Source organism: Trachypithecus francoisi, unplaced genomic scaffold (genome assembly GCF_009764315.1).
Source record: "Trachypithecus francoisi isolate TF-2019V2 unplaced genomic scaffold, Tfra_2.0 Lachesis_group4, whole genome shotgun sequence".
Taxonomy (NCBI): Eukaryota; Metazoa; Chordata; class Mammalia; order Primates; family Cercopithecidae; genus Trachypithecus; species Trachypithecus francoisi.
Window position 1 is genome coordinate 133,177,391 of NW_022681469.1, and position 27,560 is coordinate 133,204,950.

The following is a 27,560-nucleotide window of genomic DNA, read 5'->3' on the forward strand; positions in this document are numbered from 1 at the left end:
GTGAGATGCGGGAAGGAGGGGCTCTCTAGCAGAAATCAAAGCCGGCGTGATCTTGGCTTTATGTCGTGGAATGGAATCAGGATCTACCAACCTGCCACTCATTATGACAAGTCATGGAAAGACCAGAAAGTTTTCCTGCCCTATCATTCTATTAACTATTGAACCAAGGGAAAATGACAGATAAGTATCATAAAACATTTAAAAGCATTTAGTAGCTGGGCCTCAAAGTAGCTACTCCATACCTCTCTACTATTACAGAATAGCTACAGACTACTTCCTTTTCACTGGCTCCAAACCAAACAGTAAATAATATTCGGAATTCCAGTATGGTGATAGCATTTATTATAAAAATAGTCTTTAAAAGATCTCTAGGTAATAAAAACAGAAAACAAAAAACTAATTTGACTTATTCTATAAGCAGACAGATTCTTTAATTTGAGAATTTACTATATCTATAAACAGAAAAATGTTAACATATGAAAGTTTTTCTCTCTTATTTCTCTTTACATTTTTTAAGAGACAGGGTCTCCCTCTTTCACGCAGGCTGGAGTGCAATGGTGCAATATAGCTCACTGCAGCCTCAAACTCCCACGTTCAAGTGATCCTCCCACCTCAGCCTCTTGAATAGCTAGGACTAGAGGCACACCACCACATGCAGCTAATTTCTTAATTTTTTTGTAGAGTCGGGGTCTCACTCTGTTGCCCAGGCTGGTTCCAAACTCCCAGCCTTGTGTGATTCTCCCACCTTGCCCTCCCAAAGTGTTGGAATCATAGAAGTGAGCCACCATTATGCCCAGCCCAATCTCTTATTTTTAAAATAGCACTGAGATAATAAAACGTGCCATGAACATGTCAGTGAAGAGTAGCCATAACTGTTCTAAAAGTTTATTAAGGCCGTCAAGAGATTTTCTACAAGGGAAAAAAATAAACTAGGAAAAAAAAATTGGTAGTTTAAGTGTGCTTTTGTTATTTTTAAATGGGAGGGGCAATATTTCAAAGCTCTAGATGTAACAGCTCTCTTAATTTTCTTGTCCTATATCTACTTCAAAGAAATGTAGGCCGGGCGCGGTGGCTCAAGCCTGTAATCCCAGCACTTTGGGAGGCCGAGACGGGTGGATCACGAGGTCAGGAGATCGAGACCATCCTGGCTAACACGGTGAAACCCCGTCTCTACTAAAAAAATACAAAAAATTAGCCGGGCGAGATGGCGGGCGCCTGTAGTCCCAGCTACTCGGGAGGCTGAGGCAGGAGAATGGCGTAAACCCGGGAGGCGGAGCTTGCAGTGAGCCGAGATCGCGCCACTGCACTCCAGCCTGGATGACAGAGCGAGACTCCGTCTCAAAAAAAAAAAAAAAAAAAAAAAAAAAAAAGAAATGTAGCGAGAAGCTGGGTGCAGTGGCTCACAGCTCTAATTCCAGCACTTTAGGAGGCTGAGGAGAGCAGATCACCTGAGGTCAGGAGTTCGAGACCAGCCTGGCCATTTCTTTATTAGAGACACGGCGAAACCCCATCTCTACTAAAAATACAAAAATGATCCGGGCATGATAGCGGGTGTCTGCAATCCCAGCTACTCATGAGGCTGACGCAGGAGAATCACTTGAACCTGGGAGGTGGAGGCTGCAGTGAGCCAAGATCATGCCACTGCACTCCATCCTGGGTGACAGAGCGAGACTCCATCTCAACAAAAAAAGCAATGTAGCGAGAAACAGTGAAGCCACAACTCCCCCAAGAGATGATGATCATCAGATTTCATTACAACTGTCTTTCTTGAATTTCTCCTAATGAATAGCCAGACATTAAATTAAGGATAAATTGTAGAGTAAACATACAACACCCCTCAAGGCTATACACCAAGGTAGAGACACACAACACTTACCTTCTTCCCTCCGGTCACAAACTGCTTGCAACTGGATCTCACGAAATGTGGGTGCACAGCAATAATCTACAAGAGAAACAGGACCCAACTCTGGTTTAGGAGTCATAGCTAAAGCACAGAATGAAAACCCCTGATACAGTTCAAGCAGCATGATCTAAAAATTAGCCTGAAACCTTGGTAGGAAATAATATATTCAAATAATATTTTACAACAACTGATGACATCTGAGTTTTCTTCTTGTGTGAAAAGATTTCTTCTCTGAAGCCAGGTCAAAGCTCAAAGAGCAGGATAAGTCAGTTCTAGTTTCTGGCTGAGGACCCCTATGAGTGGATGCCCCCTGTATAGAGGCAGTAAGGGAGGTCGGTCAAGGCAGCAAGATGTCACAACTATTTCTAACTGTATACAATTTACAGAAAACAAAACAAACAAACAAAAAAACAAAGAAGCCAACTAACTCATTGTCCAAGATGCCTCCCAATGATAGACGGCACCAAGTAGCAATGCAGCCTCCCAGATATTTAGCCCACTTACACCAAGACCCCATCAATGGAGAGATAACAGAGCTACAGGCCCAAAGAGCTAACCGTTCAGGACTTACCTTTTTACATACAACCTGTTCCTGTGGTTCTCATCTGCTTCCCACTCATCCAATCTTTCCCCAGCCCCTTGCTACCCAGGTTTCTCTTAAGGTTGCCCCACCACCCTTGTTACTGTTTCCTTCATTTGCAAGGGCTTTATGATTACATAACATCATTAACATCTTGGAGAGGGGGTGAAAACAAAAGCCCTCATGGCTCCACTCAGTACACCTCCATCTTTGGGGCTCATCTGTTGTGGCTGTAAGCTTGTACAGACTGCACCTCCTTCTCTCTTTATCCCCAAACCACCCATGAAACACCAACTTAACTAATTTTGTGTTTTTCTAATTTAACATAGAGAATTTTTTTTAGGTAAACACACACACAAAATCCCACACAATTATACTTCTATAAACCTTCATTTAAACATATTTTATACTTGTATTAATTGATATATTTCCTTCCTACAATGGAATAGATTCCTCTTCCTACAGTGTCATGTTTAAGGCTTAGCATATGACCCTTCATTGCTCTACACTCCTCCCTCCCAAGTTAGCCCTTCTTCCCTTCAATACCTTCCTAATCCATCCTCAATACCAATATTGAAGGATTCACACATTCTATTGTTTCACATTCTTAAAATCTCCCCCTAGCTCTCTCGTAATGCATAACTGTAGATTTGTGACTGATTCCAAACATCTCTGCTCCTCAATCACATTATGTTACCCTTTTCTTTCCCTTCAGATGTAAGAAAATAAAGCCATCGGGATCATTGCCCACAAGTGCTCCTCCTTCACTGCCTAACTTGCAATAGTTGGGCTCAGTCCACTTCCTTCATGCCTGTTTCACAGGCAGAGAGGGTCTAGGACTCTTTTCCAAGATTATCTTCTCTACCTAAGCTGTTGATCTCATTGCTTAGTGCTGCTCCAAGCATTCTCTTTTATTTTTAATCTTTTCCTCTTTACTGGTTTTTGCCATGAACCAAAACATGATTGGCAGAAACCTTCCCAGGACATGGCCCCTCTCTCTACCAGATGATGTCTCTTCTTTATTACCAAATTTCTTGAAAGAAGAGTCTCTACTGGTTGTTTCTACTTCCTCACTTCCAATTTACTCCTTCATGTATAGTGATCCTCCTGCTCTGAAAAGAGTCCTCAGCAAGGTCACCAGTAACTTCATAATTACCACGTAGAATGTCCTTGTTTGAGTCCTTCCCGCTATTTAATCTCCACACTGCATTTGATACTGCTGACCACTTCCTCCTCGTAGAAACCCTCTCTCCCCTGGCTTTTCTGACACCATTATTCGGGATTCATTCCAGTCCCTCCAACTGCTTCTTCTTAGACTCCTTTGCTGTTTTTTCTTCCACAGCCTGAGTCTTCAAGTTAGAGTGTTCCAAAATGTCACCATCAGTCTTCTCTTCTCACTCTACAGCTCTAAATTGGGTAATATCTTTTAAAATAGCTTCACCTTATTCAACTACGGTTATCACGCTTGTGTTTAAGGGCCAATCTCCATCCTGAGGCCCATATTCATGTTTCCAAAACCTCTGTAACATCCCCACCTGATGTACTACACTTATCTAAACTCAAGACCAAACTAGCCATGTCCTTACTCAAACATACCCTACTGCAACTGATGGCATCCAACACCCCATCCCCAAAGTGAGAACCTGAACTGACAGTGAGCTCTTCCATCTTTCATCACCCTCATCCAAGCCATCACTAGGTTCCCTAAGTCTATTTAGCACAGGCTGTCCAAATAAATTTCATCCACTCCATCTTGAACGCTCACTATCACTCTTTTCATTGAGATCAAGTAATGCCCTGCCTAGAGTATTATATTAGGCTTCTAAATTGTCTCTTGTCCCCAGTCACTCTCCTGTTTATATCACCCTCCACTTCAGCAAATTCAACTTTTTAAAACATACATCAGACCCTATCTCTCCTTTACCTGCTGGTCAATAAATGTTTGAATAAACAAGTGAAAAAAATAAATGGCCTCTTCCTTCAACAACTATAATAGACACTTCAACTACCATATTTTTTATCAACAACTAGTCCTCCTGACTCTTATCTGTCCTTCAATCAATACTGTGTACAGTCATTGTATTAATTGTCTTAAAGCTCAGCTCAGTTTATTTACTTTGTTCTTAAATATTCAGTAATTTCTCCTTATCTACCAAATGGAATCCAAATTCTTTAGCCTGAATGTAAAGCCAGCCCAATCTTCCTCCACATTCTCCCGTCAAATCAGTCTTTTATGTACCAAATAAAATGGACCACTTGCTATTTCCTGAACACAAGTTGAACTTTCTAGCCTCTCCATTTCTAGTGTGTCGTTCTTCCACATGGAAAACCAGCTTCTCCCATCAGTCCCTCTCCATTTATTAAAGCCAAGTTAAATATCACTCCACCAATGAAGCCATCACTGACAAGAACAGCTAAAAGTGATTCCTTTCAGATTTGGAATGCTTAATATTATTTCTACCTCTTTGAGCCTTTCATCACAGACCGTGTGTGTGTGTGTGTGTGTGTGTGTGTGTGTGATCTCACTTACTATAATAAAATACCCTTGAAGACAGACTGAGATCACAATAACAAAATACACATTCTGTCTTCTTTCATAGCATCTAAACAGTATCCAGTACATCTGAAGTGTTGAACAGACACTTACTGACAAAATTAATACAGAAGTGGTAATGTTCAAATTACTGTAATCCATATTGCCTTACTTGAGAAAACCCTTAGAAAAAGTAAAACTTGCTGAATACTTACTTTGATGGGACAGTCAAAAGTCTCATGAAATTCTTCTCCAGAATACAGTCCAAATACCTGCACCTACAAAGAAAATGGATTGTATCAGTTCACCATGACAGCAACAGAGAAGGTTACTGAGTCAGTATGAACACATACTATCAATAAGAAAAGTAGAACATTTAATAATTCTAAGGCCCTATGACCTCTAGTAAATATCTAATGAAAACAATCCCATTGGCCAGGTGCAGTGGCTCATGCCTGTAATCCCAGCACTTTCGGAGGCCAAGGTGGGTGGATCACCTAAGGTCAGGAGTTCCAAGACCAGCCTGACCAATACGGTGAAACCCCGTCTCTAATAAAAATATGAAAAGCAGCCGGGCATGGTGGTGTGCATCTGTAGTCCCAGCTACTCAGGAAGCTGAGACAGGAGAACTGCTTGAACCTGGGGGGCGGAGGTTGCAGTGAGCCGAGACCGCGCCATTGCTCTCCAGTCTGGGTGACAGAGCGAGACTCCGTCTCAAAAAAAAAAAAAAGAAAATCCCATCAGGGTGAGGGTACTTTGCTGCAATTAAGCTTTTATAAGCATTCCACAGATACAGTTCCCTTCAATCACCATAAATTGTATTAAATGCATGCCATTAAAAAAAGAAACAGATTTGAACAAGTTATTAATATTATTTTATAAACTTCCATAAGCTATCCCTAAAGGAACTATTTTTTTCATCCCTTAAAGGAAAGGGAAGCTTTTTTTAAAGTCTTTCTCTCATATATAAAATAAACCAACCACGTAGATCAATGTGGTAAGAGATTAGGTGAACCACACTTAACTCACAACCTTATGCTGAATCTACTGAGAACACAGAAGTTCCTGCTTATCAGTGTCTCCCTTAAAGTTGTTCCAGGCTACTTTATTCATACTTAGCATATTTTCTGAGTGCTTTACTTAACAACAACAAAACTGAAATATAAAACACATGCTATAAAGAATACAAATCATAAATTCATAGCTTGACAAATTTTTATGACACAAACATATCCCGGTAACCCTCATTCTGATCAAGAAATAGAAGTCAATAAGCTCCTTTGTTTCCCTTTCCAGTAAATAACACCCTCCAACTAATCATTACCCTCAAAGCTATTGCCATGGATAAGTTGTGCTGGTGTTAGAATTTTATAAGTCAGGAATCATATTCTATTTCACTGATTTATTTCATTCATTATTTAACATTTTATTTGTGAGATTTAGCCACACTGCTGCATATAGTAGAGGTTGGTTCTTTGCCACTGCTGTGTATAATTTCAATGTATGAATACATCAAAATTCACATATCCATCGTCCACTGATGACCACTTAGGTTGTTTCCAGATTGTGGCTATCACGAATAAGGCTAAGAACACACTTTGCAAATCTTTTGGTGCACTTATACACATATTTATGGTGTATAACAGAATGGAATTGTTGAGTCATAATTTATGTGCATGTTCACATTTAATAGGCAAACCATTGCACAAAGTGGTTTCAAATTAATTACACTCTCACCATGAGAATGTTTGAATGTTTGTGTTCCCCCAAATTCATTACGTTGAAACCTAACCTCCAAAGTGATGGTTATTTATACTCTCAGCATGAGAATTCCATGAGATCTATTTGTTAGCTTGGAGCTAACAAAGAGTACTAGAGTCAATGAGAACTATTTCCCAACATTTGAATATGTTCACACTCTCTTTCTAGTCTCTAGTATAGTGGTATTATTCTTCTATAACTTTTGTGGGAATTCATTGGTGACGCCATCTAGGTCTTATGGCTTTGCTATGGTCTGAATGTATGTGTTCTCCCCAAATTCATTGTGTTGAAACCTAACCTCCAAGGTGATGGTATTAAGAAGTAGGGCCTTTAGTAGATGATTAAGTTATGAAGGTGGAGCCCTCATAGGTGAGATTAGTGCCCTTACAAGAAAGCTTGAGGTAACTAGCTAGAGCTTGAGGTAACTAGCTAGCCCTTTTGCTCTCTTGCCTTCTGCCACACAAGGACACATCATTCATCCCTTCTGCCATGTGAAGTTACAATAAGGCGCCATCTTGGAAGCAAGGAGAGCAGCCCTCACCAGATGCCAAATGCTGGCACCTTGGAATTAGACCTCCCAGCCTCCAGAACTGTGAGAAATAAATTTCTATTGTTTATAAACTACCCAGTCTAAGGTATTTTGTTATGGCAACACAAATGGACTAAGACAGTTTCTTTGTGAAAAGGTTTCCAATTATAAATTCTATTTGAAAAATAAATACAGGACTATTCAAACTTTCAATTTCTTCTTATTCTAATCTTGGTAAGTTCTGAGTGATTCATTCTTTCAAGTCCCAAGCAGGAAATTCACTTATGTTATAATTTTGGGAAATGGATTCATGCATTAAAATTCAAGTTTTGGGGACCATCCACTCATATTGTAACTACTGTTTTCATATACTTGTGCCAAGTTTGTTATTCGGGTCCCACAAACAAGTGATAATATAATGTAAAACAGAGGGAATTTCATTTTTCCTGAGGCCAGTCTTGAAATGTATTTTGGACATGGCAAATACACATATGCCCCCCCATGATCTGGCTTCTCATTGTTCGGAGGCTATAAAGTCATTACTTTTATGGAAATATATAGGTATAGGATAATATAACAAACATCTTCTAAAATAATGGCTAAGAAGCAGAAAAGGAAAGCACTGCATTCAGGGTTTCACTTTACTTGGGGAAGTTTAACTTGACGGACCCCAACAAATCTAAGAAAACCAGGTGAAAGGAAGAAGGCTCCTGAATCATGTGAATCTTAACGGAGTGAATCAGTAAGTGGCCACCTTGGTGAAGCTACCTCAGTATGAACACCTGCTCAACTAGCACGCTGAACTTCTCCTAACATAATCTATTTCTTTTCAGTACAATAAGGTCATGTACTGCATGGTCTTGTGTGAAATCTCACACTACTGCTACTAACTCACATCCCTAAATGCTTCAACATGCTTTACCTCAGTGGTTCTCAAACACACTTGTACAGTTAAAATCCCTGGAAACTAATGGCCAAATCCCACCCCAAACAAACAAAATCAAACTTTCTGGTGAGGTGAAATGATATTTTTGAAGTTCTGCACAATTGGCAATGTTCTGCTGTTCCTCATTTGGTCCTCATAGCAAAAATGCTAGGTCTGAGAGCAAATATCATTATGCCTGTTGAACAGATGATTCTGTAGAAAAATGACTCGCCTAAGGTCATAAAAATCATATGCAGAAGAGTTAGAACCAGAACCCAGGCATTCTAAATCCTGTTCTTCTACATGTTATCTTTATATAGGATAAACTGAAACTTGCAAAACAGAAAGATATCTTTTTACATAAAGTGTAAGAAGAGTAGAATAGAACAATAAAAAACATTCAAAAGCCTTAAATATGTGCCAAACTGAAAAGAACATGAATATCAGACTTTGAATTAAGGGTACTGTATGACAGAAATTGAAATTAAATGAAGCCAACTATTCATTCAAATGGATAAACTTCCTTCTGCCTTACAGATGGGATAAAGGTAATTTTTAGAAAAAAGCGATTTCTATTACGCAGAAAAGTATATGAGATGTAAACAAATGAAGCATAAGCCTGCAGAAAAAGACTGACAGATCAGTAAATGTGTGGATAAATACAGGGATTGTGGATGTAATGCTGAAAATTAGGAATTGCCAAGGATAAATGTCCCTTTAAAAATTAAAAATGCATATTCCAGGCATAATAGTATAGTGATAAAGAGGAATAAACAAAAAGAGAACAAAATCAAACAAGTTCATAGTAAACAGGCACCGATATGCATCACTATCCTTGAGAATTCGCCAGAAGCAAAAGTATCACTGTCATACCCACAGCAGGGACTGGAAGATAACTGCTGAAGGTGGCAAATCAAGAATAGAACTCTCTGGTCAGTTTCTATTGCTATGTTTATCTGAGCAACATTTTCCTCAACTGTTCTTATATTCTATTTCAATATTAAAAAATATAACTTCACAAGACAAATCTCATAAGCTTTATCAGTATCAGCACAAGAGTGTTTTGTAAAACCTTCAACGTTTTGGTTCATTTCACTACTATGACATGCCAAACTAACTGGTCACAGGTTATACCACTAATGCTAATAAAATCCCAAACAATTCTCATTTATTTCCCCTCTCTCTCCTTCTTTATTTATTTTGCCATTTTGTCAGTGAAAATCACACTTATCTGTAAATCCCTTCGCTTTTGGGAAGAGCTCATCCGAGATAAGAATCACGTAATTAAAGGTTACAAGAGAGAGGACCCTTTTGAAAATGGTATCTCCTGTAGAAGCCCTAACAACTTCCCTGAACCTGCTAACAAAATTACCTAATGAAGAAAAAGAGAAAATTTCTAACAACTGGCCATAGAGCCAAGCTCCTGCAAAGTCCTGGGGGACTTCTCATTAGCGGCAAACCAGAGAGCCACGTGAGTACCTTAGAAGTATGTAGTATGTGTTTTATTACCTGAAATAGAGGAAACCTACCCTCATGAAACAGTAAGGGATGTAATCATTCTCCACTTTAGCATGAAACTCTATGTAATTTGCCAACCAGAATACTGGGCAACAGCCCTGATGCAGAGAAACTAGGACAGAAGTGGCCAGAGTGCTATACAACCTTCCCAGTTAGACTTCCCTTGTAACAGCCTCTTTCAAACTTCCACTTCCAAACAACACATTAAAAATCAAAATAGGGTGGACATGTGAACTGTCATTATACCTCCAGTAGTAGCTAGAGGGACTCTGGTGGTCAAGATTGCTGGTGTTCATATTCTCCACCCAGGCTGACTATCAGAGACCAGAGAGTGATGACAGAAGCCTCTAGTTCCCCCTGGAGAGCTGCCTTCATCTAGTTACGGGAAACTAAGCTCATTTTAGGGTCCCTGTTACTGAACTAGCGTGATTCTAAAACGCCCAAAACAATAACAAGGGCAAGTCAGACACTGAATCTCTTTGCTAACCCAGATTCAGAAAGAGATCTCCCTGTCCTGGAATGGATAAACAAATCAAACAGAAAGCACAGTCAAGGTCTATTAAAAAAGTCCTGCAGAACATTCCAAAGACTCAAAGGGAGAAAAACCATGTTTTAAGAAATAATATTAACCAGAAACCAAAGAAAAACTAGAAAACTGTTCGGCAACCACAATAAGAAGATCAGACCGCTATGAACCTCGAGCAGAAAAACAGGAAGATGACAACAATGATTATAATAATAACTCACAACTAATAAGTGATTCTTCTGTTCCAGGTTCTATTCCAAGTAATTTACATATATTAACTCATTTAATCCTCCCAATAAGTAGGTACTGTTATTATCCCCATTTTACAGGGGAGGAAATGGACTGAGGCACAGAGAGGTATAAATAACTTAGCAGACATCATACAGCTAAAAAGTGACAGGATAATTCCACTGCTAACCACTAGACAACACCCGCCTGACACTCCGTGGCATATAAAAAGTTATAATTTTTTAAAAATTAAATATATATCAGGCTGATATGAAAACAGAATTGGGAAAGATTTCAGAAAAATTAAAAATGCAAAATGGAATAAAAATCTACTCCAGGAAGTAGTAAGACACAAAACAGACTTTGGAAGAAAAGTGAATCAGCGAAGGGCATAAACAAGTAGAGAAACTCTCCCTGACTACACTGAAATAAAAAGCTGAAAATGAGAAAGCAAAGTACATGTGTGAGACATCACACAATATGAACGAACACTTTTCTGTACAACTTATGTACTGCCAAAAGGAAGAGAAGGCTAAATAGTGCTTAATCATTCACCCTTTTGCCTTGAAAAGTTCAGGTACAAGAATGGGAGACAGGAAGAGGCCAGACTGCAATGGATTAAAAATGAATGGTTAGCAATAAAAACAATTAATACATAACTGACAGCTCACCATATACCCTGCACCTCACAACACTCCTCAGAGGCCTCCCACTGCCAAGCTGAGGAGGGAGAGGGAGGCACTGCCAAGCCCAGCAACATGCCCACCTTCACACAGCAAGTGGGAATGCCAGCCCAGGCAGCTGGAATACAGAGCTATGCTCTTAGCCTCTAAGCGATATTGCCTTCAGCTTTATACTATTGAATTTCTTTGAAGAAATGAAAACAAATGCAACTGAGGCAATCATCAAAATTATAACTGAAGTAAACTTTTCTGAAATGAAAATAATACTTCACTGTATGGATCAAAAGGACTGATTGTGCACCAGACAAAATTAATGAAAAGAGACCAGAACTAGACATAATTTAGCAAACTGAATTACACAGACCATTTATTACTGTTGTTGTTCTTGTTGTAATTATTATTATTAGTCCAAATTCCAAGGCAGGACCAAAAAAAAAAAAATTGTAAAGGTTTTAGAAAAGAACAAAAGTAAGCTGGCTTCAGACATGTCTACAAAAATAAATGTCAGAAAAAAGGGAACAACATCTCCAAAATTTTGAGAGAAAATATTCCAACCCAGAATTTTATACTAAATTATAGTTTACATATGAAAGCAACATATGCAAGCGATCCCAAAATAAACCTTGTATGTACTTATCCTAAAAGTTTTCTAGAAACATATGCCAGTAAACTGAAACTGAACACACACACACACGATATATGTGTGTGTCTCAAAATGCAGAACTCAAGTGTAGAAAAGTCATGACAAAAAAAGATTGAAAATGACCACCAGCTGAATAAACAGTATATTTTAAACAACTGATGGAATTATGACTTGAAAACTGAATGCAAATATCAAAGGTTACCCTTGAAATAACCTAATAAATAATTATCTATCTAGGATCCTTAACAGACTGAAGAAAAGAAAAAAATACTCACAAAACCTATTTAAAGAAGCATTAGATTTAGGTATCTGGAATGTATTTGTGTAATGTCTTTATGTTTTTATCATCACTAACCACTTTACCAGATCATTCTATACTAGCTTCTCAACTTTCACAATACTAACTAACCCACGGTAAGGGAGTAGCTTACATATAAGTATGTGTACTAAAAGATTTATTTTCAATTCTATCAATGTTAATAAAAATATGGGAAAATCATTTCCCAAAATATATCATAGTTCCACACCAAAATATAGCAGCTATAAATTTCACCAAAATAGGAAACCAGAGGTGTTTGACCAGAAGGGTACCATGAGATAATCTGAGGTTCATCTTATCCACCAGACGGAGTAGCTAATATATTCCACTTTGGTGCATTAAACAATAATTCTTCAACATTTAAAGCTCTGAAAATTCCTAGATGAAGTATTTAGTAAAAATTCATTTCCAATTTTTAAAAAAAGTGAGTACTATCTTTCAACAAATTAGCTCGATTAAATTGATCACAGCCCAAAAGGAATTCCTCACCTTTAAGAAAACAAAATGAAGACTATCTTTCTTTACAAATACATGAACACAAAAAATGTTTCAGCGGTGTGTATAATTCTTCTCAATTTCTGCACAAACCAACTCCTCCCTCATCTCTCTCTGATAAAGATGACAATCTCAGAATTTCTGAAAGTACTGTAAAATTTGACAGTGCTTTTTGAAAAGCACTAGTGTTCCAATTACTGTTGCAAAAGACTCTTTGGGCAACATTAGGCTTAGATCTATAAAATGCATTCTTGTATGTCAAGAGACTTCATGTTGCTTTTTGTTAACAGATTAAATGGGTATATCTCTTTTACACTGAGATATATATATTACTCTTTTACACTTTTAAACTTTTACTGTTTTTAATTTACCCATCTTAATGGCCCACTGAATTTAGGGCACATAAAAAATACAAAATTAGATTAGAAAATCTGCTTTACTCAGTAAGGAATATGTAAAGATCTATAATGATTCTTAATGCACTCTCTCAAACTGTTATTTTAGAAAAGTAGCTTAAATACACTATGCATTAGAATTTTATCATTGCAAACCAACATTAGAAAAGATTTCCATCGACTTAAAAACAAAAAAGACATTCTTATAAGTGGAAAATCAATCACCACAACCATTAAATGTCACAGCTCAACATCAGCAAGAAGCACTGATAATTGTTAGTTATACACTGCACAAATGATGTATGTCCTTGGTCGAGGAAGTAGGCACCAGGTTTTTAGAAAACTGTACATATATTGATTTTACATTTATTTAATGTGGCCATTGTAAGACACTTTATTCTTCTGATAAACTATGATTGCTTATCAAAAGATTCTATAATTCAAGAGAAACATTCATAACTTGTGTGTGAAAATGAAAACCACTGGCCCACAGAAATCATGCCCACAAAATCCAATTTTGTGGATTTATGGCAGAAAGGCATTAAACTACTATCTTGCAGGAACTGCAGACTAGTCACTGAAGTAGAAGTGGCACGGTAGTAATGATTAAGGTGACATGTCACCCTGCCACAGCTGTTAATCAGCTTAATACTAGTTACATTATTGACATTCTTGTAATTACTTTTCCTAAGGCACATTTATGCAAAATATATTTTATTTTAATTATGACCAATCAGAAGCAAGTTCAATACTCAGAAAGAATAATCAAGATTGTCTTAACGCAGGTATATAGTAAGCAAGGTGCTGTTCCGATCACCTGGGGCTGGCGTCACAGCAGAACTCTCAGCATGACCACATCCTTGCCATACCTTGCCATCCTCTGAACACACGCCCATGTGCTCTCCACTTTCATCCAAGCTAATCTGATTTATCTTCACAGGACTCTAAAAAGAAAAAGATGAAAAGATGTGTGAAACTTCAGGAACATATGTATCAACAATCAAATGTCTTTGCTCTTTGTAAAATAGTAAACTCTTTGTTTTCTTCTTAAATAATGACAGTTTCCAACTATCTTACACAAAGCACAGTAGAAACTAACTATGAGAAGAAAAGTAAGCCTACAACAGCTACAACATAAGCTTGCAAAGTAGCTTTTAAAAAATATTTAGCCTTAAAATGGTTTGGCTTGTTGATAAAATAAATGTAAATATGCAAAGTTGAATGTGAGATCTTCAGGTGAAAAATATATCAGAGCAAGCAGGCAAAGGTCAGGGCAGACCAAGGCTCCCAGACCCCAAAAAGGCCACCCACTGATTGATGCTGTTGAAAGACATTCTGACATGGAGATGAGACTCCTGGCTACAAAATCCTTTCTCATCTCGATCCCTAAATCACCACACGAGCAACACTCCTGAGATGCAGCCCATGAAAAATAAGCTAGCTCCTTAAAGTTCCTAGAATGTTAGAAGAGTAAAGGTCCTTGAAGATAGATATTTGATCTATTTTGTAGAAGAATAAACTGAAGCTCATAGCAGGGAATCAAAACACAGAAAACAGAGGAGTCAGGGCTACAACCTGGAAGGAGTGAAGGATACTGCACTGGGCAGCAAGGATCTACAAAGAAAGCAAACGCTGATCTGGGAAAGCACCTAGGCCAGCATGTCTGGACTTCTGGCTGAGAAGTCTAAATGTTCAGCTTCTACAGTCTTTGAATAAATTCCTTCCTCAAATTGAGCATCTTCTGTTAATAGTTTCCTTATTCAGATCGTGGGTTCATCAAACAACAATTTTTTAATATCGATTTTAGTCTTGGCAAATATAAACTCCACAAACCTCTGATTGTAATTTCTTTGGCATCTGGTTGTAAGCGGCCTCAAATTTACAATTTAGTAAGTGTGTGCAGCCTAGGTTTCCTTTCCAATATGGTACTGTCCACATGTAGCCTTTAAAACTGAAAGTTAAATTAAAATTCCATAAATCGGTTCCTCTGTTGCACTAACACATGCCAAGTGTTCAACGACTACATGTGACTTGTACTGGAAAGAATACAGATCACAGAACATCATCACTGCAGTAAGTTCTACTGGACAGCGTTGTTCTATGCTGAGAAAACTGAGACCCAATAATGAAAGCAGCTAAGACATCAAGCCTTCTTTACAAAGCTCTTCTTTACTGCAAGTTACACTTAGTAGATTTTCTCTCTATATACATGTTTATGTAATTTGTTCTTGGACTCTGGTATTGAAAAGCTCATGGCCTATCCTAATATTCTGTAAATCACATTATATCATTTCCAAAGACCTAGCATACACAAGATCTGTTATTCAACCCCAGAGGAAAGTAGTCAGCTAAGGCTGGTTATCTCCATCTCACAATGAGGAAAGTGAGGCTTCAAGAATTTATGTGAGTGTCTAAAGCCTCACAGTGCTACTAAGGGCTATGCATGCCACACAATAGTATTCCAAGTGCAAATAAACCAAAGTTTCCATTACAACATGTTTCTCACTGAATGGAAACCATTTGTGCCATCACATTAGCAACATTATGGGGGGGAAAAAATGATACCTCTAAGGTAAAAGAATCCTTTTCCCCACGTACCTCTATTAGCAATAGAAGGTTTTTTTTTTTTTTGACTTTTTTTCTGCCAACGATCAATATTCATTGATTCATTTCCTGACTACTAATAAACTTAAGCATTTTTCTTAAGTCTATCGGCCAATTAATTTGCTCTTCGGTAAACTGCTTGTTCACCTCTCTTACTCATTTTTTTTCTATTAACATGTTTGTTGTTTTATCAATCTATAAGAGCTCTTTTCTATTTTTAGGGGATGAAGTATAATATTTATCCAGACATTGTATATGCAGTCTCCTATTTTTTTGCATGATGGTTAGTACTTTATTTCTTATATTTAAGTCTTTCACATTTCAGAATTCATTTTCTTTTTTTTTTTCAAGACGGATTCTAGCTCTGTCACCAGGCTAGAGGGCAGTGGCACGATCTCAGCTCACTGCAACCTCCGCCTCCTGGGTTCAAGTGATTTTCCTGCCTCAGCCTCCCGAGTAGCTGGGATTACAGGCACGTGCCACCACGTCCAGCTAATTTTCACATAACATTCTGGGTTTTCAGTTGTGGTCTCTGTCCATTCCCATATCAATTTAGCATTGATTTAATTATAGAGGGTGTACACAGTATGTTTTGAAATCTAGTAAGTCTCAGTCACAATTTTTCACATTTTCTTTGGCTTTTCTCAAATATTTATTCTTGTGAATTTTGAGATCAAATGACCCCCATGTTGCTAAACATAATGGTCCTTGTTCAATCCTAACTTACTTCACCTAATTGGAGCACGTAGCACCACTGATAACTCCTGACTTCCACATCTCATGGTTCAGTCCTTGCACCTCTTCTTTTTTATATCTATACTCAAAACATAATATTTTCTCCAGGCCATGGAATGACCCCTGTATTTTTATCTCCAGGTTGGGCCTCTCCCTATTCCAGACCAGTATCTCAGATGGTTTCTTTTATATCTGTACTTGGATGCCTAATATGCACCTCATCTAAAACATATCCAAAACCAAGATCCCAATATTCCCTCTGGAAAGGGCTCTTCCTGATGGTTTCCCCACCTCAGTTAATGCCTTCTTCTAGTTGCTCTGGGAAAAAACTTTCAAGCCACTTTTGATTCCTGTCTTTATGTCCACTCTGTATTCAATCTTTCATAATTCCTATCACCTCTTCTGATGAAATTTATTCAGACTTGGACCACATTTCACCACCCCTACAGCTGCTATCCTGGTCCATCATTCTAGTAGGGATTATCATAATTGTCTCCTAAGTGACTTTCTCCTGCCCTAACTCTCCTAGAAATCTGTTCTCAATCCCAAGCCTGCACAGTGACGTTAACAGGTTAATAAGAGTCATTCCTTTGCTTAAAACCCTGCAATGGCCTCCTATCTCAAGAAAAAAGCCAAAATGTTTACTATGACCTGACAGTCCTAAATTATCTGGCCTTTGCCTTCCCTCCAACTTCTGACCTCATCCCCTCTCCCCCTGGTTTTCTCTACTCCAGTCCTGATGACCTTTGGCTACTTCTCAAGCCTTAAGGCCTTTGCATTTGTCCATCCCATGCCTGGAATGCTTTTCTGCCTACTCTGCGCTGCTAATCATCTTCTCAGTGAGACTCTGGCCAACCAATCTAAAAGTTCAACATTTTACCCAAACATTTCATAACTCCTCATTGCTTTTGTTTTGTCTCCTTAGCACTTGCCACTATTTTGTATATCTTTTACTTATTTATTTTCAAACTCACTAACTAGAATATTAACTTCATGAGAGAATGTTCAAAGAATAAAAAATTCCAATTCAACATAAATTCTTCCAGAGAAAAAAATAAAAAGGAAATGCTCCTTAACCCATTTTAACAGACTAGGATAACCTTATACTAATAAAACTCAACAAAAATAGTAGGAGAAAGAAAAAGTACAAGTAAATCTTACCTACAAACATAAATGAAAAAATCCTAAAGAAACGATGAACAAAGTCAACTTATAGAGAAAATCCAAATTTATTCCAAAAATACAAAGCTGATTTAACCTATGAACACGAATTTTCTATACTGATAAATGAGAAAAATCATAGAATTATCTCAATGGATACAGAAAGTTTTTGATGAAACTCAATATCCATTCATGGTATTAAAAAAAACAAAAAACAAAAAAAAAAACTTTTAGCACACTAGGAGAAAAATTCCTCAACCTCTTAAAGAATATCTTCTGAATGGTAAGGAAAATATTGCACTTAATGGTAAAATGTTGAGAGCTCTCCCTTTGTTATCTTTGTAATATTGAATCTTCCAATCCGCAAACATGGAACATTTCTTCATTTATTTAGGTCTTCCTCGGTATCTCTAAATAAAGTTTTATATGTTTCCCCTGAGAGGTCTTAACATTCGTTTGATAGTTTTATTCAAGGAGCAGCAATCACAGGAAGCATCCTTTCCTCATTCCTGACACGTATTGTGTGATTCCATTTACACAACATACAAAAATAGGCAAAACCAGAGTGTGTAGGGGGTACACATACAGGTTGTAAAATAAAATGGAGAAGTCAGAGAGTTATTACTATAAAGGTCAGTATAGTAGTTACCTCTGAGGGGAAGAGAGAACACGGTGATCAGGAAGGGTCACATGGTTTATTCTCAACAGAGTGGTAGTTTTGTGACTGTTTGCATGGTGACGATCTATTTTACTACACATTTTATGTCAAGTTACATTTCACAATAAACATTCAAAATTTAAGAAGATAAAAAGGAACCGGCCCATAAAAATGTCTGAGATCAACATCTTTAATGGGTTATTTCTTAAATTTTGAGATTTTTTTTCATTTTTTTCCACTTTAATTGTCAAGCTACTCAAATGTTCTCAATCTAATCTGGTCATTTATATTTTCCAAGAAAAAAAAATATAGCACATTTTAAATTCATTAGTGATGAAAATAACTTTTATTTTACTTTTTGTTCTTTAACAATTTTAGTAATACTGATGATATTAATACTACTAAGAATAAATAGTAAAACTATTACTACTACGTTAATATTTACTATATGGTCATTATACATCAGGCTCTATTCTATGACTTTTATACATGCATCATTTAACACAGCAATTCTATAAGGTAGGTACTATTACTTTTCCTATTTCATGTTTGCAAATATACAGATACCTTACCGGTATAAGTACTTTGTTTCCTTTTTTTCTTTGATTATCATTATCAGGTGTATATCAGCTGTACTGGTAGCCTCTTTGCAGAAACAATATTTTCATCAATTTGTTTTATTTTAAAATTTTTCTATTTTATTAATTTCTTATTATTATTCCTTAATTTTCTCCTTTTTAATTTTAGAACAATTTTGTTCACCATCTTGAAATTTCCAGACTTTAATATACTACCTAATAATTGTAATTACTGATTTGTCAGTCATATAATAAAATGCTTTTGATTATCACTGGCCACAAACCGAAGGACAAAAGTTAACATGTAATTACAATAATTATTTCCTTTTTCAGAAAAGTAACATTTTGTTTCATTTCCAAGGATGGTGATGCTGTATTTGCCCATTAATCTAGTTATTAATAAAGTCTAGTGTGAATGAATTGTGGTCTGTGAATGTGGTTTGTATAATATCTGTTTTTAGAAATTTAATAATTTCTCTAATTATTCCTAAGATATAATTTCAAAAATAATGTATATTCTCTATTATAGGCTCAAAATATGTATTTTTAAATCACACTATTTATATTATTTAATTTCTCTATATACTTACTGTTTTCTTCCTTCATCTATCAAAACTGATTTAAAAACAGTTTTAAAAACTTCTTACTCCAATTGTAGTTTTGTTCATTTATCCTTGAATTTCAAATGAATTTTGGTCCAGATATTAGATGCCCTATAATTTGGCATATCAAAGGGTATAATGATTATACTCAATCTTCCTTTTAACTTGTAAATGTAATCAATATACTATGCCTTCTGCTGGTTAATGTTCTTTTGCTCTAAATTCTAGTTTCTACCGCCAACACACTTGATTTCTGTTTGGCTTTTTACAGTGTATTTTGCTCACATTTTTATTTTTCACTTTCATCATTTTGTAAAATATGTGTCCTTCAAAGCTAAGGTTATTTTTCTTTAATTAATAGTAACAGAATATCTGATCCATTTAGTATTGGCTTAGTTACTACATTATTTTACAGTTTTTATGTGTCCCCATTTGATTTTTTATTATTTGCTATATTACTCCAATTTTTTTCTTTTCTATCCAAGAATTAGATGTTGTTGATCTACTTTTATCTTATTAGCAATTACCTTTAAATTATTATAAATTATACTTGATTTATGCCTCCCCAAAATCAATGCAATCACATTATTTAGTACTTGATTATTTACTACAGTCTTCCCTTCTCTGTTTCAAAGTGAAAGTATAAATATTCTCCATTTCTTGGGTCACTTTAAATAGAATTGGAGAGAAAAGACATCAGTAAAAACTGCAGTCTTTTTTTTTTTTTTTTTTTTTGAGACGGAGTCTTGCTCTGCCACCCAGGCTGGAGTGCAGTGGCCGGATCTCAGCTCACTGCAAGCTCCACCTCCCGGGTTTATGCCATTCTCCTGCCTCAGCCTCCCGAGTAGCTGGGACTACAGGCGCCCGCCACTTCGCCCGGCTAGTTTTTTGTATTTTTAAGTAGAGACAGGGTTTCACCGTATTAGCCAGGATGGTCTCGATCTCCTGACCTCGTGATCCGCCCGTCTCGTCCTCCCAAAGTGCTGGGATTACAGGCTTGAGCCACCGCGCCCGGCCATAAAAAAAACTGCAGTCTTAAGCTATCGGTTCTAAGAATGAATCCAGGAGCAGAAACTATTTTACTTTTGAGATGTCTGTAATTTTTAAACTGATTTATAAGAAGTCATTATAGGTTAAGGATATTTAAGAATATTTACCCCATGTCATGGAGACTGCAAACATCTTCGTACCTTATTATACATTTTAAAATTTTCTTTGGAGTGATTTTTGAATAAATTTGAATTTTTTAGTCACCAAAATCAAACCAAGTAAACAGTCAACGTGCATAAATTGTAAGTAAACAAGAATAAGAGTCAATTTAACAAAAAAAAAAAAAAAGAAAACCAAAACAATATATTTTACCTTTGGAAATAGCAAACTTTTAAAAATAGTTTTGGCAAAGAAGCACAAAAAAGGATACTCATACTGCTGGTAATAATTTAAAATTGGAAAATGTTTCTGAAGGGTATTTGAAAATGCGTATCAAAATTATTTAAAATATACATTACCTACTATGACCAAAGAGAAGCAAAAAGATTTTTTCACAAGGGCCTTTTCACAACAAGTTTCTTTTGTAAGATACTAAAAAATAGAAATTATCTAAATTTCTAAAAGCAAAGCATCTAAATGATAATTCTTAGAAATTAAGTTAACAAAAAGGTATTATGTACTAAGGTATTTGGCTTTGTCCAATGAGAGGTTCAGTCTTTGCCCTTGGCTTCTGTGTCGACAGGAACATCTTAAGTCAAAGGCAGGCGGCTGGCCAGACCAAACATTAGGGTAGGCCTGCCATACCCAATCGTATTAGTGTGGGAGCTAGACAAAGCAAAAAGACCAATCACGTAGTGGGTGGGGGCTTTGGGTCAGAGTGGTATTAGTCAACCTGGCAGCTGAGATTAACCACATGAATAATCCTCAATCGATCATGCCTCTGTAATAGAGTCTACATAAAAATCCTGAACACTGAGGCTCAGGGGAGCTTCTCTGGTCAGCACACATCTATACCAGGAGGGTAGCGCATACTGAGGACAATGAAAGCTTTACATTTGAAACCCTCCAAGGCTGTAGCCTATATGTTCTCTCTTCCTTTGTCTGATTTTTGACCTGTATCCTTTCCCTGTAATAAAGCACCATTAATACAACAGCTTTCAGTGAGTTCTGTGAGTCTCCTACCTATCAAATATCAGGGTGGTTTTGGGAATCCCCAGAATTTGCAGTGTGTGTCAGAAGGCTTGGGTAGATTTGGTTGTCAGGAGAACTGTGCTCTCAAACTTTGAAGTTTGGTTAACTCCAGGTTAGCCGAATATTACTATATTTAGAGTATTTGTATATCACCTATGTGACTGGAAGCAGATACTCCCAAATATTAGCATTGGTTATATCTGAGTGCTAAGTTATTATTGTTTGGGTTACTCCTTTCTATGTTTTACTAGATTTCTACAAAAAAAATATTTATTTTGTTTCTAATCAGAAGATAGTTTTAAAATATGGCAAGGTAGCAAATTCATTAATCTAAAAACAAAAAGAAACCAGATATTAAATATAATATTTAAAACCAGGATTCCAGGAACTCACATGCATATTTCTGAATGATAACTGAGTACCATTACTATGCACATTCCATTTCCATAACAGTTCCATAACATTTAATAAAGAACAAATAAACAAGAGGATTTCAATATTACAACTGTCAATGTTGCATGCAACTAGCCTGGCATCCATAATCATTCCTCCTATAAAAGAAACACATGCCTTACACACATCTGTCACTTCTATATACTGAAAACAAAGAAACAAACAGCAACGACAGGAAAACAACAACAACAACAAAACAGGAAAGAGAGAGAGGGTACAAGATATTCCCAAACATAGAGGGAAACCTTCCAGTACAAGATTCTACATAGCTAAAATGCCTGATTTTCCTAAACCTTTCACCATAACAGCAATGAGCAGAAAGCATCACATCTAAATGTACAATTTGGGGTGTGTGTTTGCAAAGATGTAATACCGGCATAAATGTAGGAAAGAGAGAGTGACCAGAGAAAAGAAGACCAGAGAAAAATGGCCTCAGCTGTATTTTCCATTAGCTACAATTTTATTACTAATGGAGACATGTTTGGAATTCTGGACAATATAAGTGAGTTTGTTCAAAAATCAATAATGTCAAGCTGACACTATAGAACATACAAAAATGTTTCCTTAATGGAATAAAAAAAGAAGTCCGAGTAAGCAGGAGGGGGCAAGGACCAGCACACACCTTCTAAATCTAGGTCCACTACAGGTGGTCTTGAGTTCTTAAATTTAAAGAAAAGGCAAAATTACCAACATGTACACCTCATGTGATAATCAATGACCTAATGTAAGATGCTTGAAATAAATACACTTAGTATGGATTATGTCAGCTCTTCAATTAGGAATAAATTCACGGTCATTTCGAAAGCTGCTTTTAATGGTGTTCTTTGTGGCAACTTCTTTTCCCTTGACACTCCTCATCATCCCACCTTAAGCTATCAGTCCCCCAACAGTGAACCCAAGAAATCAATCTGCTAATGTATAATTTGTAAGGCTCCTCTGACTAACAAATGGATAATTGATTCCTTCAAAAATGCTGCATCCCCACGGACACAGAGAGGAATGAATAAGAAATAGAAGACAGGATTCCATTTTCGTTCTCTCAGAGACCCACTAGTTAGCAATCCCACATCCACATGGTTGCCTATGCAGCTTCATGCTCTTTAGTCACAGTTAGCAAGCACGCCACACTTACACTCCATGTGTGAAAAGCAAACGTCTGTTCTTTCATACTTGGGAAAAGCTCATTTTACTGCTTATTTTACTCTCCACTGATCATGCACCCAAGGGAAGCAAGACCTCCACCTGGATTTAAGAAGCCTATGAAAAACACACCTAATAGCAAGTTTTCTATACATCTACAAAACAAAACGAAACAAAACAGAAACAAATACAAATACTTATTTTCTCATTGACTTATTTTAAAACCAGAACAGTATATTCTTTTTTTCTTGGAAACAAGAGTCTCACTCTGTCGCTCAGGCTGGAGTGCAGTGATGTGATCTCGGCTCACTGTAACCTCTGCCTCCTGGTTGAAGTGATTCTTCTGCCTCAGCCTCCTGAGTAGCTGGGACTACAGGTGTGCACCACCAAGTCTGGCTAACTTTTTTGTAGTTTTAGTACAGACGGGGTTTCACCATGTTAGCCAGGCTGGTGTTGAACTCCTGACCTCAGGTGATCCTCCAGCCCCGGCCTCCCAAAGTGCTGGATTTACAGGTGTGAGCCACCTCGCCTGGCCAGAACAATATATTCTTTAACTATAAACTCTCCAATCTTTTCAGTTGCTTTAAGATTTCCTCTCCAGCACTAAACCTTCTTTGATTCAAGATGGAGAATATATTAATCAAACAAGCAATCCTGAAGTTGGAGAACTTTCATGAAGCTTTCTTGAAAGTCTCACAATATAGGTTCAGTAAATGCAAAAGGGAAGATAGAAGGGCTCCAGCCAGTTCCCTAGGAGAGCCATCCACTCAGTGCTCCGGGGCCTCCCATCACTGTCACTCCTGAGTAGCATGGCAGCTAGCTACTGTCCACCCTTCCATCACCAACTGCTCTCCCTAAGGTTGCCAAGAACTTCAGAGGCTGAAGCAAACAGGGAATTCTTTCAGCCTTCCCATCCTTGACTGCTTTGTGTCACTGATGCTGCTGACCCACTGCTTCCTTCCAACTTTCTTTTCCCTCAGCATTGACAACAATGAGCTATATAAACACTGTTGAGTAAAAAAATAAGTAAACTACTGTTATGTTTTTATTTTCTGTTATATTTTTGTTATTTATGGGCCCAATGACAAAAGCAAAATCCATCATTCTTACCTAGCACATCAGTACTCCTTCCCACCAAAAAACAGGATATAAAAACATGAACCTGTTGCACACTGTTTGTGGGGAAATTATTTAATGACAGTTATTACAATATGTTTCCCCTTAGGGAAATGAGGGAGAAGACTTTAGCTCTCAAGTGAAAAATCATCACAAATATTAGGAAAGAGACTGAACAAAAATCCTACAAGAAAAAATAATGAATACACTCCTAGTCTGGTGTCACAACAATATTAAATTCTGGATATGTTATAAATGTTAAGTAAATGAAGATTTTTAAATGTTCAACATAAAAAACAGAAACAATGATTACTAAACATATAATGAAAAACTAGTTCAGAATTAAAACAAAGTAATGCAAAAGTAAACATTAAATGTAAAATGAAAGAAACGAAAATTAAGATGCTGAAAATTTCAGTCCCCTTAGCAAACGGAAATATCATATTAATTACCAGACAGACTGCTGGCTTTCGCTTAAAAGTGAGAAGAGATGACTTCCTTCATGGAAATAGTAAAACCATTTAATGTTTTCATCCCGGGAAAAGATAGTGAAAAGGACCAGACCCACCCGCTCCCTGGTCCAGTTCACCGCTCCTGCACTTGAAGTACACAAGTTTCTCAGGTGACCTCGCCCTTCTGCCCCTGAACAGCTGAGAATCGCCACTGTGTTGGCAGCAACTCATCTTCCTTCCCCCTTTTGTTCTCATTCAAAACCAATTTAAAATATTTACAGTTTGAGGGTTGTAGATTTTTTAATAACTACACTTAGAATTGAATAAGTATCTAGGAAGAATCCAGAACCAGACTACAAAATAAAAAAGAACCAATTTTTGTATTACAAATACTGTTTAAATTGCGTCACAGTCATTCAACCAACAAAGAAGCCTGGCTGGCCAGCCTTAGATGTACTTCATTCCTCATGAGCGTGGATGTGGAAAATATATATACACATGTCTCACTATTCTCTTGCTCGAGTTACCATTTTTGCCAATGGATGAGAAAAGATACTTCCAAGGAACCAATCATCCAAAGTATACAAAGGAATGGCTGCCTATTTCCTTTCATTCTGTATGTCCATTTACTAGTAGACAAGAAATGGGTCTTCTACCTGAATGACACCACCAAAATTGCTGGGGGTAAGGTTGCCAAAGCCTTCTTAGCTTCAAAGTCAGTGGATGTCCTTCAGTCCCCATGACTTTCTGGCATCTGAAACTCTCCTCCACTGGCTTCCATTACACCCACTTCTCTTCATTTCCTTCCTGCCTTTCTACTCACAACTGTTGTTGTTGTTGTTGTTGTTTTGAGATGGAGTTTTGCTCTTGCTGCCCAGGCTGGAGTGCAATGGCGTGATCTTGGCCTACTGCAACCTCCATCTCCCGGGTTCAAGCAATTCTCCTGCCTCAGCCTCTTAAGTCGCTGGGATTAGAGGAATGCGTGACCACACTCAGCTAATTTTTGTATTTTTAATAGAGATAGGGTTTCACTATGTTGGTCAGGCTGGTCTTGAACTCCTAACCTCAGGTGATCCACCCACCTTGGCCTCCCAAAGTGCTGGGATTACAGGCATGAGCCACCGCACCCAGCCTCTACTCACAACTTCTCAGTCACCCTTCCAGGTTGTAGATCCTCACCCTGCCTCTTAAACAGCAGTATTTTCAATCCAGCTCAGGCCTCTCTTTAGAGCTGCATATTCACATTAACAACCACTCTACAGCTCTATGTCAAATTGTCAATTCCAGAACCAGTGCCTTCTTCTGTATTCTCAATTTCACCTAATGACCCTCAGTCCACTTAGCTATCTAAGCCAGAGTACTAAGAGTCATCCCAGAGAAATTTTTCTCCCTCACACCCCCAACAAGCAATCAAAAGTCACTAAGTCCTATCCTTCTATCTCTCTTAATACCTCTCAAATCCATCCTTTTCCCACTGCTATAGCAGACGGTCTCTTAATTCACACCACTTCCCCAAACAAGCCCCACAAGCACATCCCCTGACACACACTCGTCTTCTCCAACACCCCATTTTCCACACTGCGAATCCCAAAGTTAGTCTTCTAAAAGCAAATTACACATGTTGCTACTCTGTTTAAAGTAAATTCCTTAATATGGCTTTTAAACAGAATAACCATACATCCCAGTTTGCCCTTGTCAGTGTCTGTCACTGCTGCCCAGGTATAATTATTAAGAGCTGCCCTTTCATCCTCATTTGAATAGTAAAATAATAGTCGTCCTACTGATAAAGCCATTTTTCATCGTGTGGCTCCACCTATCTCTTCAGGCTCATTTCCAGCCAGATCCTAAAGATTCACAAGATTCTAAACATCCCGGTTTTTTAAAATGTTTTCTTTAACTCTATATATTCGGCTTAGAATAGGCCATGCACAGCCTCTGTCGCCCACCACTTGGCTAATTCCTGCTCTTTCTAAAAGATTCAATGCAAGCATCACCTCCTATGGGAAGGCCCCTAACTTCCTTTCTGCAGGATGGCATACCCCTCTGTGTGTTCCCACATCAGTCTCTATCCAAGCATTTCTGTTTCAGAACAATAACTCACTTTGCTGCCTGTCTCTGGCACTTAATTGTGAGCCCAAGAGAGCAGAAATCTACTTTAAACTCAGCATCTGGCATAGAAAAGCTCATGAAGCTCCCGAGAGAACAAGAACCACAATCGGAGGCTGAAGCACATCTCATGTAACGAGAAAACAGGCAAATACATAAATAAACAAAAGCTCCAGAAAAAGACAACTACAGAGCGGGATAAAAGCAGAGGCAGAGTTTTGTTAAAATGTTATTTTCTTAAAAATAAGAAAAAATTTAAAGGATGATAAAGCCTCAATTAAGTTCAATGGAAAGAGTTAACTTCTGACATGCCCCTGTTCTTTTGGGACCCAAGGTTTTCAATACTCAACTGAAAAGATCTGATCAGATTTGAGTAGCTGATGAAGAGCTGACAGTCCACATGTGGTAATCATGTCCCCGTGACACTAATTATATTTCAGAATTAACATGAATATGCAAAAAAGTCTTCTTATGAGGTTTTAAAGATGACTCTACACCTTTAAAACTGAATGACTATATTATATTGAAGCTCTTTCAAGACAATCCAGATTTTAACAGAAGCTGCTGTTTCTACAGACGAGGAAATAATGCTTTCTCAGTAACAATTCATTCCAACTTGAGAAATAATTAGGAAATTCAAAAGGCAGCAATTTATACACAGAAGGGGTAAGTGATAAAATGTGGCATGGCCAGGTTATGTTATATTTAATATACTGCATGAAAATGTGGTTGAAAT

General features: G+C 37.4%; 1 protein-coding gene across 3 annotated transcripts in view; it reads right to left on the reverse strand.

The window, feature by feature from the left end:
- VPS41 (VPS41 subunit of HOPS complex) overlaps window positions 1–27,560 on the reverse strand; it is a 189,459-nt gene that overhangs the window by 91,801 nt on the left and 70,098 nt on the right. For all 3 annotated transcript variants that reach the window (XM_033193706.1, XM_033193707.1, XM_033193708.1), the window contains 3 exons: window positions 13,908–13,982; window positions 5,232–5,294; window positions 1,877–1,942 (listed from right to left, as the gene is read on the reverse strand). In XM_033193706.1, coding sequence (XP_033049597.1) covers window positions 1,877–1,942; window positions 5,232–5,294; window positions 13,908–13,982 — 204 coding nt within the window. The remainder of the gene's footprint in view (window positions 1–1,876; window positions 1,943–5,231; window positions 5,295–13,907; window positions 13,983–27,560) is intronic.